General features: G+C 38.8%; 1 protein-coding gene across 4 annotated transcripts in view; it reads right to left on the reverse strand.

Moving 5' to 3' along the window:
- Window positions 1-17,906, reverse strand: part of LOC114475516 (Down syndrome cell adhesion molecule-like protein 1 homolog) — a 75,267-nt gene that overhangs the window by 8,842 nt on the left and 48,519 nt on the right. Inside the window, exons 12-25 of one of the 4 annotated variants that reach the window (XM_028466391.1) lie at window positions 17,419-17,618; window positions 15,620-15,716; window positions 15,364-15,492; window positions 15,105-15,272; window positions 13,814-13,884; window positions 13,470-13,710; window positions 11,818-11,964; window positions 10,497-10,652; window positions 8,312-8,451; window positions 6,479-6,632; window positions 5,801-5,924; window positions 4,949-5,106; window positions 4,755-4,853; window positions 1,293-1,481 (exon numbers count right to left, since the gene is read on the reverse strand). In XM_028466391.1, the coding sequence (XP_028322192.1) occupies window positions 1,293-1,481; window positions 4,755-4,853; window positions 4,949-5,106; window positions 5,801-5,924; window positions 6,479-6,632; window positions 8,312-8,451; window positions 10,497-10,652; window positions 11,818-11,964; window positions 13,470-13,710; window positions 13,814-13,884; window positions 15,105-15,272; window positions 15,364-15,492; window positions 15,620-15,716; window positions 17,419-17,618 (2,073 nt within the window). Of the gene's footprint in view, window positions 1-1,292; window positions 1,482-4,754; window positions 4,854-4,948; window positions 5,107-5,800; window positions 5,925-6,478; window positions 6,633-8,296; window positions 8,452-10,496; window positions 10,653-11,778; window positions 11,965-13,469; window positions 13,711-13,813; window positions 13,885-15,104; window positions 15,273-15,363; window positions 15,493-15,619; window positions 15,717-17,418; window positions 17,619-17,906 lie in introns of all 4 variants that reach the window. The other 3 variants (XM_028466390.1, XM_028466389.1, XM_028466388.1) reach the window with 3 other exon arrangements.

Below are 17,906 nucleotides of genomic sequence, written 5' to 3' on the forward strand. Positions count from 1 at the left end.
ATCAATTATCGATATGCTCCCGCTAAGTATCGATTTGTTTTGTTTTTTGTTTTTCTTTTCTGCTTTTTCACTAAAATGTGCAGTAAGGTCTTCACATAAATTTTGTCACTGTTTGTTGAAGGAACCAATATATTGTTTACTGGAATATTTCACTATAATGGTGTCACTGGTAAGAAAGACACAGAAAGCACTATTGGAGATACTTATTCATTTACATTGGTATGTTGACACTTATTTACAGAAATGTTGCACTAAAATAGTGTCACTGTTCATAGGACACTTTTTCAATTTATTGTCTTTCAGAGACATAAAATAAAAATTCTATTCTTTCACTTTTTTTTTTTCTTGTTATGTCATAGATTATTGTAGATTGATTTCTGACCAATATATCGATAATTGCAGTATCGTCATATCGTGAGATAATCGTTATCGTGAGCTTTGTATCGCGTATCGTATCATATCGTGAGGTACCCAGAGGTTCCCACCCCTACTTTAGAAATCCTCAACTCAATTTCAATTAAACTCCACAATATGTGCAAGGCTCACAGTTTTTTCCTTGCTTACAAAATCCTGCAATTTTCCAGAAATTATTCCACCACACTTCCCAAAATTGAGTAAAAATTGGTCACAAAATCAAGGGGATTTAAAGTGAAGATTATGTTGGGACTGATATCTGCCACTTATTGTTTGGATATTTTCTGCCTCACAAATTTCACATTTGTTTCATACCTGGAAGGGAAAACTAGGGCATATTAATGATGAAATTACTTGTTTTATCACCTAAAATCTGTGGCCTAATTGACATAAAAATGGTCTCCATTTGGGCCCTGAACTAAAATGACTTTGACACCCCTGCTCTAAAGGCTTAATCCGATCTGAGCTTTTATTGTGAAAGGGCACACTTCTTTGTGGATCAGCACTTGGTGGCAGGTGATTGATAAATGTAGTAATAAAGTATTTTGAACATTTTCTTTAACAAAAATGAATTGAAAATATAAATAACTGTATACAAATAGTATCGATCAAAACAAAAAATGTAAATATGTCAACATTAACACTGTAAAATAGTAACTGTATTCACATTAGGGTGGTAAACCATTGGCCTAAAGGCTTATTCAATTATCAATGCTGAGATTGCTTCTAAGGTTGTACTACTGCCAAATTATTTGTGTATTTTGAGCGACTTTCTAAATGACTAAAGCCCCATCAATCAATGAAACCCAAGAGACGCTTTGTTTAAACCACGCAGACAGTGAAAACCAAATATTATACTGACTCATCATATTTCTCACCTCTTCCATGTGTCTTGGCCTCAATGATCTCACTGATGCGTCCTGACCCCACGCTGTTCTTAGCGGCCAGCTTCACCTTGTACCAGGTGCCACAGCGAAGGTTGTCCAGCCTGAATCTATGCTCAGTGGAGCTGATGAATACGTCCCTCCATTCCTCTGTGTTGTCCACTGAATACTGCAGCACAAAGCCTGCACGCAGCAGCACAGCTTCATGTCAAACACAACTCATCCAAAAACCAAATGCTGGTGCATGCATTAGACACCAGGGGGCATCCATTAGCAACAATTAACTACGTTCAGCTTACAATGACTGTTTTGGGGTTTCTTTATATGTAAAATAAAAAAAGAAGCTTTGGTACACCTGTATGAAAAGTACAGCAATAGTGAGCTTCTGATTTGTATTCATATTATGTACATGTCATGTACATTCATGTGTATGTATATGTGTGTACGCATCATCAATTTTTATTGCAGACTTAGAACAAAGATAAATGAAAGAAAAAAAAAGATGTGCATGTATAAACTGTATATATATATATAACTTGTTTATAGTGTATAATAAATGTGTATTATAAAAATAGTAAAATTAGTTTATTTTATTTTTTGGTGTGTACGTGACATTATCTAGAGCAGGGGTCACCAACCTTTTTGAAACCAAGAGCTACTTCTTGGGTACTGATTAATGCTTAAGGGCTACCAGTTGATACACACTTAAATAAATTGCCAGAAATAGCCAATTTGCTCAATTTACCTTTAACTCTATGTTATTATTAATAATTAATATTTATCTTTGTGGAAACACTGATCATCTCAATGATTTCTCACAATAAATATATATAGAAACAGATAAATATCAATATGCAACACTTTATTTTTATATTTTCTCTAAGTGCACATTTTTCAAATTGAACATTTTCAAATGATCACTTCTAAGACAGTCTTGTGAAATCACAATATCCCATTTTAACTAGCTAGCCACTAACATTTTTTAACAAATCATGAATTACTTTGCACCATGTTTGTACAAATAATAACTCATGTAAAATACAAAACTCTCAAATTTTTAAATAAATCATGTCACACTTTGAACTGGACACCAAATCTGTTATCTGTTTCTTTGTCAGTTAGTGGGAAGCCTGGCATTGGTAGTTTGCTTTTTAAAGAGAAAATGAAATAATTCAATTTCACAGTGTTCTTTTATTTGAAAAACACATATAAAGTAAAGAACAAATTCCACAGTACCCGTGTAAATGGTAAATGGTGGTAGTAGTAGAATAAATAAAATAAATAACATAAAATTAAACAAAAAAGGCATACATTGCATAAATTATCCATCAATCTATGCAATGTATGCTTGAAATAAAAATAATCAACAAAAGGAAAATTAAACATAGCCTATACAACAACGGCTATAACCATAACAGAAACACTTCCCTACACATGGTTGGATTTGATTTTCTCCCGATTTCCTCACTGACATTGTCCGGGCGGACCATCCTTCACTGAGCGTCTTTTCCGGCCGGACAATAATAACGATTACACCTCTTCTTATGCGGTATAATCGTTATTATTATTACAACAATATTATTATTACAATAATATAATTACACCGCATAAGAAGAGGAAGAAGAGTCTTCTTCCTCTTATGCGGTGTAATCGTTATTATTGTCCGGCTGGAAACGCTCAGTAAAGGATGGTCCGCCCGGACAATGTCGGGCAGAAATCAGGAGAAAATCGGGAGAATGGTGGCCCCGGGAGATTTTCGGGAGGTACACTGAAATTCGGGAGTTTCCCGGGAAAATCGGGAGGGTTGGCAAGTATGTATTAAACACAAAAAACACTTTACATTTTAAGTGTTTATAAATAAATAAATCTATATATATAAAAGCTCACTGGTAAGTGCTGCTATTTGAGCTATTTGTAGAACAGGCCAGCGGGCGACTCATCTGGTCCTTACGGGCGACCTGGTGCCCGCGGGCACCGCGTTGGTGACCCCTGATCTGGAGCATTGATTCTCAAATGGGGGGTACATGTATAAGGGTCTGCAACCTGTGGCTCTGGAGCCTAATGTGGCTCTTTGACTCTTATACAATGGCTCCCTATAGATTTAAAAAAACCTATTGAAATAAAGAGTTTTTTTTTTTTTTTTTACAGAAGCTATTATTGATTAATGACAAATAAAATCAAGATATAACAATTTGTTAACCTAAAATAAATCACGTTGTGCAATGACTCAGCACCATCCTACTTCACCTCCTGCAACATCTACAGACCATCAACTTTCCTGCACTTGTGGTTAACTTTAAGTTCTCAATCCCTGGTAAGATAACTAAACCAACAAAAACACTATTCTGGAAGTAAATATAGATTTTAATTGTGTGGGAACAGATTCATTTAACCACCAATGTGGCGGTTAAATATGAATGCTTTATGTGTGGCAAGAAATGAGCAATTAGCATGTGTTGACCACATGATCATGTGTTATCAAATTCAAGTTGCTTTCTGTAGACTTCCAAATACACTAACTAAAAAAAGTTTTTTATATAACATTGTGTTCATGTAAACTAAGATGCATAAAAGTTTGAAGATGCAAGATACTGTTTTATTTCTTGATGTCAATTTTATTTTATTTGAAACTGTTTTTAAGTTGCCATTTACATGATCAATATAAATCTAATCAAATCAAATCAAACATTATTCTATATTTAACTGTATAGAATTTAATAAACTGTAAGGTCTTCATTAAGAAGGTATTTTTTGTGACTGTGGGAGGAGTTTAATCTAGGTGAGATCAGTAAAGGTTGCAGACCCCTGCCCTAGGGGTACGCGATGACAATACTAGAGAGACAGAGTGGAAAATTATTAATTATTTAAATGTATGATGACCGGAAATGATAAAAACTATAGAAATCAATCTATTCAGGAGCCACTAAAGCAATGTTTTCCGACCTTGGGGCGGGGACCCCATGTGGGATCACCTGGAGTTTAAATGGAATAGCCTGAAATTTCTGCTAAATAAAAAAAATTATTTTTGCAATTTTTTCACTTTGTGAGTGTAGTTAAACTAAAATGCAGTATTTTTTTGATCTGAGCTCAAATATGATGAAAAACAAAATCTAGAAAAAAAATGACGAGTCGGCAGAAATGATCGATATCAAAATGGGGACAAGATCACGAAAATGAGATTCTTGAAAATGTGTATTATCACTCGTTCATCCCATCATTATGCGCTATAATTATTTTTTATAGTATTCTGAGCAAAATGTTGTCGTAGGACAAAGGAGGTACTTAAGCCAAAAAAGGTTGAGAAGCACTGATCTAGAGAGCCTGGTTTTGTTTTTTGTGATGGGGTAGGTGTGTATAAAATTCTGTTTTTATTTTTATGAAGACTGCCAAAATACAATTCAAAAGGGATATTAATCAGATGCTACTTCGTTCACTAAGGGGTCAAAGGGGAGTTACCTCGAATGGAACTTCCTCCATTGTCACCAGGAACCCATTCCAGTGTTATGGAGGAGGTGGACGTGGTGGAAACAGTGAGTCGAGGCTGGTCAGGTGGTACTACATGTAAACATACAAACACAATCACAGATAGTGACTCAGCAGCAGAGAGAAAACACCACAAAGCAGCTAAATCTGGCTCACTTTCACCTCACCTTGCACCACTAGGTTTACTATGATGGTGTCATAGCCCAGAGTGTTGGTGGCCGTGCAGGTGTACTGGCCCGAATCCTCTGCTTTGACCGAGCGTAGCACCAGCGTGCCGTTGGAAAGGACCTGTCGCTGACTGTCAGCGGAGATGACGGAGTCGTCCCTGATCGGAAAAGAGAGGCACATGGTTAGGAACCTAATCCTGGAGGAATCAGACCTCAAGCAGTTTAGGGAAACTACCATCCAGCCATCCATCCATCCACCGAGAAGCAATACTGAGGTAGATCATAAGAACACCAGGGCCACAAAAACAAATGTGTGCTTCTTCCTCACCCATCAATAATAATCAGATCTAAAAGCTTTCAATAAATCAGGTTAATGGTTAGTGTTTGTTCCCATCCGTTATTAGCTTGATTTTACATTTTTAAGACGATTAGAAGTTTATTTAAAAACCTACACCCCAGATATTTTCTCTTTTCACGTTTATCTAATACTTTCTCCTGTATTCAAAACACACACAGATCATTTTTGGTCTTTTACATGGGGACCACTTATTCAATTCAATACTGCTTTATTGGCATGAGAAAGTTTACATTGCCAAAGCAAGTTTGACATAAAACGATGGAAACACATAAAAACAACAAATATCATGCAAAAGAATAAAATAAAAATAAAATATTTATTAATGATAATAATAATAATTATTATTATTCCAGCTCACTTCAATAGCAGAAATGAAGGAAAGTATAAAAGCGAGTCCTTCAGGTTCAGTGTGAGCGTTAGGGTTTCTCTGTCTTAAACCTGTAACTGAAGGTATGATGATGATGATGATGATAATGATGATGATGAGTACTGACCTGTCTATTCTTTTGGTCCATTTAATAGTTGGGGCTGGTTCTCCCACTGAGCTGCATGGCAGACGCACCTCCTTCATCCAGGGAGTGGTCACTGTACCCCCGAACGACAGGATCTTTCCTGGGACTGCAGAAGACAAAAGCAAACAGAATTAATTTCATATTTTGGATCTATTTTATCATATTAATATCGTCAAAACAAACAGAAAATAAAGCAAAATTCTAAATATTAACATTTCACCTTCATGGGCTGAATACTGTAGACTTCTGCCTGGTGTAAAAGGCTTTTACACATTGCTGTAATCATTTGAGGAATTTAGGTGCAAACCCTCCTCAAGCCTTAAATTCAGTCTATCTTTTCTCCATAGATCCTCCCCTCTATTGATTCCTACTCGCTGCCTCTCTCCCCAAGGGTCATTTTACTGGATAGGCCGTGTTCATCACCACATAATTAACAACAGCGTTTCTAGCAACACAGCCACAGTTGAATCAATACTACGGCTGTCAATCAATAGCGGGGAGCACAGTCATGGGAGAACGGGGGGGGGGGGGGGGGGCAAGTGATGAAAGCAATCTGTATATGAGAGATCATGTCCCCGTCTTTAGAGCACGCTCCCTCATAACCTTTACACAAATCTCTTTACCCTTCCCCTCCACTGCTGGCCAGCCTCAGTGACCCACCTTTCCCAGCAGGCTCCACTGTGACCTTTGAGCTGATGTTGCCTCGGCCGGCGGTCGTCACAGCAGCCGCCCAGATTTGGTACTGTTTGCCACGAGTGAGGTGCGTGATGCGGTAGAAGAGCATCTCAGGGTTGGCCTCGTACTCACTCGGAGCCTGAAAGAGAAGAGACGGCCATATTATAACATAAAATGTTTAAAATGTTTACACATTAATCATGGATGTGTTTTTTTTTATTTCTAGTTCTGACTTTGATATAATATAATATAATGAAATGTAAAGTTATGGAGCAGAGATGACTTATGAGACATAATGAAGGGAGATGAAATTAACTTTCGATATTGTTACATTTTTGATACAAAATCTATAACAAACAGTGCGGTAAGTTGCAACCTCTCATTTGTTACATTTGTGGGGCTTTAATTCATTTTTTGGAAAGTGGAAGCAGTGTCATTAAATCAATAACATTGCTTCACTTTGCCTCAGTGTCAGGCATTGATGGCTCTGTGAATGTTATATTAACAGGAAATACAAACTTATACAATGCCATTGAACAAAAAATATGTACCATATAAGTTGTTTTAAATATTGTTTGATATTATTGAATATTTTATCACATTTTCCTCAAAAATAACAATTTTTCTATAAAATGTTTTAAAGAAAGGACAGCAAATACAAATACAGTCACTTAGACACATTCTGATTTCAAAATGCTGTGCTAACTAAATTTAACTAATTGGGTGCCAGATTCAGTTTCTAATAACATGGGTTCACAAAGAAAATTGATTGTTGCATAGTAAAACGATGCTTATTTCTGCGTTAACTATTTGGTGCTCCTGCAGACGCATTCAAATCAGATCATCTGGAGCACATGGAAACACCGCTGTCTTTCAGGATGATCTTCACTTCCATCCCTTTAATCTGTCAGTGTTCATCTTCAATTCCTTCCCCGTTTGCTTTTCGTCTGCGTCTCCCTCTTCCCCCCCCATCCCTGTCTGTCTTGCTCAGTGAAGAGGAAAAGGATGGATGGACATCGGAGGGGATAGGAATGTGTGTGCGCGCTTGTGTGTGGAGGGTTCTAACATTCCTCCAGCATCGCGGCGTGTTGTGGTGATCCAGGGAGTGATACAGGGAGATAATGAAAAGACGGACAAAAGCACTCTCATCTCGATGTGACTGATACCCTCCTCCTGCTCCTCCCTCCACCGTATCTCACCCTCTCCCCTCATCCCTCTCTTTTCCCCTCATTTCCCCTCAGTCTCTCCCTACCTTTAATGGTGTGTCTGTTTCTCGCTCCCACTACACCCCCCACCCCACCCCACCCGTCTCTCCTCCCAGCCTGTGCTCATTTACATGGCACTCATGCACAGAGAGGGAGGGAGTATTTGTGAATAATAAGAAAGTGAGATTCAAGCCTGATATCAGACTTGGTCATGTGCTGGTGTTTGTGTGCACACCATCTAATCACAATTGAAATGCCACAAATGTGTTTATAAATAGAAAAATGTTGAAATGTGACATCTCTGCATGTGTGTGTGTGTGTCTCTCTCTTCGGGTGTGTGTGTCTCCAATGCGGCAGTGTGCATGTGTGAGCTTGTTCCCAGCCTCATTTGCATATCTACGTCTCATCACGTTGCCAAGACAACCTCATCTGTTCATCTGGGAGGGCAGGAAATAAAGCAATGGTGCAAACACAGTGAAAGACACACACACACGCACGCACGCACGTTACAAATGAACTACTACCGATGAGAGGTGGTAATCAGGTTCTTAGTTTTCCAAAAACACTTTCTCCTTGTACAGGAACGGGTCACACTCACATAGAAAAGACTTACAGGCTGTCCAGATCCCGGACTGGAGCAGTAGATGGTGTACTTGCGGATAACACCATTTGGTTTGTGTGGTGGCAGCCAGGACACGACCACACTGCTCGGAGACGATGGGACCGCCTTGATTCCAGCTGGTGGTCCAGGAACTAAAGGAAGAGGAGGGCAACATCAGCATGGCCGAATATAAGGGTGTGTGTGTGTGTGTGTGTGTGTGTGTGTGTGTGTGTGTGCCGGGTGTTTGTTGCCCATTAAAGTGAGCAGGCTTGTTTGGAGATTGCTGGTCTTATCCTGCTTTAAGCTGCTCTGGGTGGACTTGGACGTCCTCCCTTTGGGTGGAAGGCAGTGGATAACATATGTTCATTCAGACGTTGGTCAGCAGTTCTGACTCTGTGACACCCAGCATTCTCTTAACTCTCAAACACACACACACACACGGATTAGACTCTGGTGTCTGATCCGTCGCTGGCCACTTGGGGTTGGGCATCGGACACTTCTTAATGCGATTATTACACGCAGGGTTTAAACAAAAAAACACCAGGAGGCTGGGTGTTGTGAAAGGTGGACAATGATGCTTTTGTCACATTGTTCTTACAGTATATGGCTCACACTACAGGGCCCATTCAAGATAGAACCATAAATACGGGTTTGGCCTGACACATGGGCCTCATTTGAGTTCCACAGAAGAAGGCTCTCTTCGTTTTTTGCCTTTTCTTCCCAGTGAGGCCCAGGATTGAGTCATTCATCCAGCCTCAGCCATCAGATTCCTTGACCCCCACACATGACGTGCAGGAATGGAAACAGCTCAAAGGAACTGATGGTAGAGAGTAAACTGTAAAACACTGGCTAGGGATGAAACAACAGCATGTGTGATGATAGTGCGTTTCCTAGTGAGGTGATGATGACAGAGATGGCAGCAGGGAGGAGCTGGGGAGGCAGACATTATTATCATACTGTAACTGCATGTCCAAGTAGGAGTGGCACCGTGAAGTGGGGGAGGGGGATTATGTCCCATCTGGTGCCCAAAATCTGCCCCAGAGACCTAATAGACCACTTCCACTCTGTGGAATAGAAAAATTACCATGGCCTTATCTTTTCGCTGATGAATATTGGACATGCTAATTGATGTCAGCAAACACTTCTGTCTTTCCATCTTCAGCCTCCAGGTCCCTCCTCCTCCTCCTCTTCCATAAAGAGACATAGATCTGGCTGTAATCCCGCCTTGAACGGTGTATGCACAAAATTAATTCTCTTTAATCCAAGAGGAGTTAATCCCTTTGCCTATGGCTGTAGGGTTGGGAAAGAAGATGCTGGTGACTGGATGCTATATGCTCTAAGAGAAGACCCACTACACACACACACACCCCTCTCCTCCAGCGCTCCCTCAGCCCGGAGCTGTGAACCCAAAGCCTCTTATTTCTCATTAGCACTGCTAATGGAGCTTCCCAGCAAAAATGAGCTTTTGTCATGGGTTTGAGTTACAACCTAAAACCCCCTTTTATCCATCCGCCCCTCATCCTCATCACCATTTACCAACAGAGCACATCAATCCATATCAGCATCTGATTTTGCCCCCATTTTTTTTTTCTTAAGACCCAAACATGAGACAGCTACCTTTATAAATTACAAAGTTTTTTTCCATAAGTTATTTGGCATTAATAATCAAAAATGACAATCTGTCACTGAGAATGTTCATGTACATACTATTTAATTTAAATGTTCTCCTGCACTACTCATCAATGCACTACTGCACTGTTATCTTATTATTATTATATTTTATTATTATTTTTCTTTTTTAAATTTTTATATTATTACTGTTATTATTATTATTACAATTATCATCTTGTTAATTTATTTAGTTTTGCACATTCTAGTCTAACTACTGTTTATATTTATGTTTATATTTATTATTATTTTTTCTAGTTGATTGTCATTATTTAATGTTTACACTATTAGAGAGCGCACAGTTCACCAAATCAAATTCCTCGTGTGTATAACATACATTCTTGGTCAATAAAGTTGATTCTGATTCAGTGTGGAATAGTAAATTCCCAGGGTTGGTAAAAGTGAACTGTAAAGTAAACTGCTAACCCAAAGGAATTTGGTCCACTAAACCAACTTTGGGTCGAAATCCATACACAGTGTAAATACTGGTTTAAACGTTGAAATATAGAATGGTGTTTTTAACACTCACGGTCTTCACGGGTTTGAATATACAGGACATTGCTGCGGACTCCATCTCCAGCTTGTGTGTAGGCCAGGACCTGGACGCTGTAATTGGTGAACTTCTCCAGGCCTCGCAGCTCCACCTGTTCTCGCGTTGTGGTGATATTCTGCATCTCTCCCCATTCTGTGGAAGATTGAGAGAAAAAAACTGGAGTGTTTTATGACAGCAACACTGAGTAAGAATACAAAACAAACTATAAGGCAAAATGTATGTATTATTTTTTTTTGCAACATTTGACAACTAAAAAACAATTAGTCTATTTAATATGGAAGCGTATTGCATTCACCAGGACATTTTTTTTCTCCAATTTTCAGAATAATTCAGACTAATTGATTTTGTTTTATTTTTTGGACTAATTTTTCCTTTTTTTGGTGCAATTTTTTTTTCTGAATCATCGAGATACTTGGAAATCCCGCAAGAACATCCGACTTGCTGCACGCTTCAACTCTCTATTACCGGCGGCTCAGCTGCACACCGTGTGGATCTAGTATTATCAGCAGTCTCCTGATCGGGTCTTGACTGATCACATGCCTGAAAGCACTTCAAATGCATAATTTTATATCTATGAAACATGCCATATCTGTCCAACTGATCTTGGAGAAACGTTGCCATGTCCCACAGATGTGAATGAACTTTACTTCTGAACAACCACAAAGTCCTCAGGTTCCTGCGTCAAGTCGATAGACTAATTGTAATGCAATCAATATTATGGCTTAAAAATGGAACTATCTCCAAGTGTCTTAAACAAAGTTGAAAGGACATTTTATCAAATTAAACAAGCCGGGCATGTTTGATCTAAGATCAGAAAATAAATAATCCAAAAAACAGGAGAAAAAATGCGCAAGAAAAACAGAAATAAATGAGTCTGAAAAACAAAACAAAAAAAATTACTCAGAAACACAGAAAAAATTACTTAAAAAAGTAGTAAAAAAAAAAATTACCCGAATAACAAACCAGAAAAATAAATTATTCAGTGTTCAATACGCTTCCGTAATTTAACACATCCATTTAATGCCAATACATTTTCTCAGAATACCACACTGAGACATAGAAATGAGAGAAATGGCCTTAAATAAAATCTCCAACGTGCACAAACACAACCAACTAAATACACACAGGAAAAGGGAGTGTTTAATGAAAGAGGTGTGGACACACATCACCACATTGTGGCTCACAGCGCTGACAGGGAGAGGAAGGTGAGTGTGTAGGTGGGGTCTGTGATTTTTAGAATGAGATAGGTGATAATTACTCTGCATTGGCCATTGGGTCTGGCCCCCACAGCACCCACCTCCGTCTGGGAAGAGGGACCAAAACACAACCCGGTAGCCTTTCAGCACACCGTGCAGCGTCAGCCGTGGAGGCTCTGCCCAGGTGATCACAGCCTCGTCCGACGTCACGGAGATGGCTCGAACATTCTGCGGGGGCTCGCTGGGAACTGCACAAAACAGAGAGAGAAGGTTGAGGCTATGCAGTGCTACATTCTTTTTTTGGGGGGCCTCTTTTCTATAAAGCATATATATCTATATATATATATGAGACTTAAAAAAAAAAAAAAAAAATATATATATATATATATATATATATATATGAAAGACTTAATATATATATATGAAAAACCCGGACGCCATCTTTGTAGTCATTTATATCGTTCGAGACAGAAGAGTAAAGACAGACAGACACGGTGTGATTTTTTCAATCGTATCATCTCCAGCTCAAACTCATGTTCTCACACCTCTTCTGTGTCGAATGACTGATTAAATGGGCAAAAGTTGTGACAGAGGCTGTTAGGGGACTTTCTAGAGAAGTGCTGCACCTCGTTTCGTCTTCGTTTTACGGGCAGTTTATTTTGCACGTTATAAAATCTTTTAAACGAAACGTCATCGACACACAAATTACACCTCTGCTATCAGTGTGAGGTGGAAAACATGATACAAGATCATTTTTATCAAATGCAGCAGAATAAAAGTCTGTCTGTCGGTCGTTCTGTGTGGTGTTTTTCATATATATATATATATATATATATATATATATAATTTCCTGAACGGCTTGCCATATATTTATATATATATATTAGTTCAAGGAAATCAAGATTCTAGTGCATGTAAGAACAGAAAAAATTAAAGACAGTTAAAAATATACAGAAACATTACATAAAAAGGTACATCCAGAAACATTTTAATTACACCAACAAATAAAAACAAACCCACAATATATACATTAAAATTGGTAAATATATGATCTAAAAGCATTTTAAATATGTTTAACATGTCTTTCAGGTCCCTAGGCAATTTGTTCCTACCCTAATATTTACCTTAACGTGGCACAACTACCCCCAAAGAATTTGAATGTAAAGCACAATAAATCTGTTTTTCCATGGCTAACCATCTTTAATTGTATAGAATCATACAACAAAATATAGGCAGACTGGTAATCTGCATGAACAGTAGACTAGTAGATCTTAGACTCAGAGTTTGGCATTTATTAATGCTAAAGGTTCATATTTATTTCAAAGTGCTCATGTAAAGTGTAAAAAATAAAAAACAACAGGATAGACAGAGGAGCAGATGGGTAAACCATTGGGAATAAGAGAAAGATTGAGGAAGAGGAGGAATAAAAACGGGAGGTAGAGTGGGCAGACATTTGGAGAGTAATGGTGTTTCTTGTTCATCTCTCGCTCTCTACCAGCCTAATGAGGGTGCTAATTAAAGAAGAAAGAGTCATGGGGGATGTGCTGAAAATTCATTTCTACCATTTTGTTTGAGCATGCATGTCTACGTGAATGTGTTCTGCTTTGGTTTAACGGATTTGGTGCTTGCATTGACAAACCATAAAATGCTACACTCCCATTAGCCTTTCAGTGTATTTTCCCATTTCCCCTATCTTATTTGTCCTGCATATAGCTGTCCTCCTATTATTCATCAAACAGAAGTTTCTTCCTACCATCCTCCAGTGTAGTAGCGTTGATCTCAGTACTGGATGGTCCTGTCCCGGCTCTATTGAAGGCCTGGACCACCACACCGTACTGGGCGAACTTCTTAAGGTTATCCAAGGTGTACACTTCACTGTCCCCAGTGGCTTTCATTTCCACAATGCTGTACTGGCCGTTGCTTCCTGGTCCATTTTCGCGATAACCAATCTGATAGCCTCTGATAACCCCATTCTGCAGCTCCTTCTTAGGAGCCTGTGGAGAGAAGCAAGTAATTCATTCGTTTATTCTTTTAGGAAATAAATGCAATATATTAGCATTTGAAAAACAAAAAATTAATCAAAAACAGGGACATTACCCTCCACGTGACTCGAATACTTTGAGATGTCATTGGTTGGAGGAACACTTCTATTGGTGGGCCATCAGGGGCTGTTGGGGTAATAAAAAAGAAATGCAGTTACAAAAGGGGTTGAGGGGCAATTTTTTGGTGCAGGTAGATGATAACGTTAGCATATTGTGACATAGCAGATCTAGTCCTTGTAGCCACATTCTTGCTTATACTGACTGAGGGGCTTTTTGCAATTTTGTTGTAATTGTTACAATGACAAATAAAGTTATATTCTATTCAAATAGTTGGTGAATAGTGACAATGCTTTCCAACAATAATTCAGCAAGCACTATATATATATATTCATGAATATCCATTCATTTTCAAACCCACTTGCTGGTGCCTATCTCCAGCTGTCACTGGGAGCTAGGCGGGGGTTCTCGGCCAATCCATCACAGGTCAAACATGCACACAGATAGACAAACACCACTCACACTCCCATTCACTCTTACTTTTGGATTGTGGGAGGAAACCGGAGTACCCGGAGAAAACCTACGCAAAGATGGGAAGAACATACAAACTCCACACAGAAAGGCCCCAAAATGTAGACCCCAGGGCTTGATCCCTGGACCTTCTTACTGTGAGGTAGATGTGGTCACCACCATCAATAATATAATCCAATTTATAGCATTTGTTGGTTTCACCACAGGTTTTATATAAAAAAAAAATCCACAGGGTGGGATGATAATGTATACTACGATATGCCATTGTTGGTTTCCTGAGATACAACAATATTTTGAAAATAAATTAATAATTTTTAAATAATTTATTATTATACTGATGGAATTTATTTGACTCAAAGCTCTGTATGAGCTTTTCAAGTTTCAATCTGAGTGTGTAAATAAAATAAACATTAAAAAAAAGACTTTTCCTTTTTAAGGTGCACTGCCAGACTGACAATTCACCACAGTCTAAAACTTGAATCACATGGCTAATATATGTTCATCATCATCATCCTCATGACATCTGTTTAAAAACGTATAGTCTCTACACCACAGACTGTTTTTAGTCCACACACACTTCCATTGTTGACATGTGGGGGCAGTAACATGCCTCTGCTACATCTTAGTCTACTAGAAGAACAACAACAATGGAGGGTAGTGAGAGTCAGCATGTCAGAAACCAAAGGATGTCGCATCCCTACAAAATCCCCATCCCTGACAGGTGCGACCCCCCCCCCGTGCACCCCTGACACTCAAAGCCATAGTTTATACACGAAAACCAAATCAACATTTATGACTAGATGAAATCCATCACTTACGTGCTTCCTCGGTGCTGATTGTCAGCTCTTTGCTGGGAAGGCTTCGACCAATCTTGTTGTACGAGTACATGCGAATGCTGTAAACGCAGGCAGGATGCAATTCCACTATGTTTGCCTGATTGTTGGTTGGAGAGATGTTCCTGGTTGTGTACATGTGATCCCAGGAGTCTGTGTATGATTGAAGATAAAAGTTTTAAAAATGTATTTCTTTTTCAATGAAATGTGACGTCTAAACTTATCAGAGTATGCTAGCACATACCTGACTTGTTTTTGTATTCAATGTCGTAGCTGGTGATGATGCTGTTGCCATCAAACCTCTGGATCCAGCGCAGGTTCATGCTCCTGTCCTTCACCTCCCTCACTTCCAGCTCTGGGGGATCTGGTGGCTCTGCGTAAGTAGGAAATCACAACATCAGTACCTAATATCTCCTTCTTTAACCCTTTCACTTTTGTAACACAGATTGTGTTTTGGAACCTAATGATTTAGTAGACTGTATAGATTGTGGTTCATATACCTTGCACAGTGAGCTGGATGAGCCCTCGACCTTCTCCATAGGAGTTGATAGCATGGCAGGAGAAGAAGACGGAGTCTCCTCGCTCGGCTGGGTTTAGCTGCAAGTGTTTGTACAAAGCAGAAAAGGTTATTATGTGCCAGAGAAAATATACAAACTACAAATCCAAGCACGGGTCATAAACCATTCTGCAAAAAACACTGTGCATGATAAAGCCAGGAAATAAGAAGAACTGCACAAAATAGCCTTTTTGCCACATATTGGGAATGAACTGGATCAACGATCATTCACACTTTATTGCAGTGGTTCTCTAACTTTTTTGGGGTATTCCCCACATTGGACAAAGGTAAACTTTCAAATAATCCTGACAAATAACATATTTTCAAATTTATTGATAAACAGGGAACAAGGAACATCATATTTCATGATAAATCAAAACTCAAAAACTAAATGAATCACCTGCATAAAAAAACAAATGTAAAAGTGCAGCAGAAAACTAAAAAGGAAATTCAGTGCAAGAATGAAATGAACTGACAGGGAACAAGTAACGTCACGTTTCATAATGCAAGTAACATATTTCATAATAAATCAAAAACTAAGTTTAGCTAATCACCTGCATCATAAAAAACAAATGTATAAGCACAGTAGGCAAATTTACAGGAAATAGCCAAACATCGTTTACAATCTGTGTCAAAAGGCTTCAGAAAACAAAAACAAACAAAAAAGGAAATACATTTTAGTAAGTTTATTCATTGTTCTGCTCCACTTCACATGCTGAGGTAAATGGTAAATCTTTATTTTTGCACTTGTGTTCAACGTTACATTTTGTTCCCGGTCGCTTATCTAATGCAGTCTAATAATTTAATGCTCATTTAATTTTTAGGTTGTTCATTATTACTTTCTTTGTGTGTAGACATTTTGTTTAATGTTATTATTTATTGTAGATGAAGGTTTTTAAGATTGGCATGAAATTGAAAATGTCCTCCGTTTGTCGTGCCCCACCTGTCATACCTTCCTACCGCACCATGGGGGCGACCCACACACAATATTTGGGCACCCCCATTTTTTGGAAAAATCGCAATGAAATGCCCAATCTGGGTCCAATCCAGATGAAACAATGGGGGTGATTGGGGAACCAACCCAACATAACTGAGTCAAATTAAATAAAAATCTGTCTCTCATCATTGCCAAAACTTTGGCAATGATGAGAGACAGGGATTTTTAGATTTTTCAAACTAATCCAGAATCTGAATCAGTGCATTGATTCAGATACCCTCCGAAATGTAATGGAATCTTCCACAACGGTTAGTCTATCTTTGGTTAAAATGTTGTCAAAATTCTTTAAGTACTTTTGATGTAATCCTGCTAACAGACAAACAAATGAATAAACGCTGGTGACAACATTACCTCCTTGGCATAAGTAGTAATATGTCAAGTTCCTGTGGTGCCTCAAAAACCAGAAATGATGAAACCAGGAAATAAAAAAAGGTTTAACATGGGGGTCTCTAATCTAATACTAATCCTGAATAGCAAAATTAGCAGCATGCTGCTTGTTTTCTACCTGAATCAGCCCACGTGACTGAGACAAGTACCTTATTATCAGGCCTTCGGCACACCTGGATTATTCTATATTTACTTGAGAAGATAAATCACATGGATGTCCAAATCTGTAGCAATCCAAATGCTATGCAGCATGTCTGTTGGTCAGATCACGTACGTTAGGAGTATCAATCAATCTCTGTAAGCACCGGTGTAGAGGTATTACCCTAATTTTCTGGTCTGATGGGCTTCCAATGTCTAACCTTTAAGGTAGAGATGACTTCATCCCCCTTCTTGTTGATAGTGATGGAGTAACGGGGGTTTCTCTCAGCGTCAATGACCGTGTCGCCTCGCTCCCAGCGGATAATGATGGGTTGCTCCCCGCGTGCTGTGCAGTTCAGCTCCTTGGTCTGGCCTTTTCGCGCCATCGTGGTGTTTGGGTGGCTGGTGATCATGGCGGGAACTGAGGAAAATCACATACACATGTCGGCATGACAAATTATAGGACACGGAATAATAATAAGAGGTAAGGGACATGTGGATTTGGATATGTTACAAATGTATAGACATCTCTATTTCAGCTCGGCATTGTCCATTTTCATTTCACGCTTCAAGCCCCACTGGGCCTTTCTCACGCATTCCTTGTTTCTTATTATTTCCCCTCTCTTTTCTGACCAGGGATTGTTTTCATCACTAATTCATTAAGCTCTTTTGTGCCCAACATTGAGAAGTGCACACACAATGACACTCG

Source organism: Gouania willdenowi, chromosome 14, assembly GCF_900634775.1.
Source record: "Gouania willdenowi chromosome 14, fGouWil2.1, whole genome shotgun sequence".
In the NCBI taxonomy this organism is placed as follows: Eukaryota; Metazoa; Chordata; class Actinopteri; order Blenniiformes; family Gobiesocidae; genus Gouania; species Gouania willdenowi.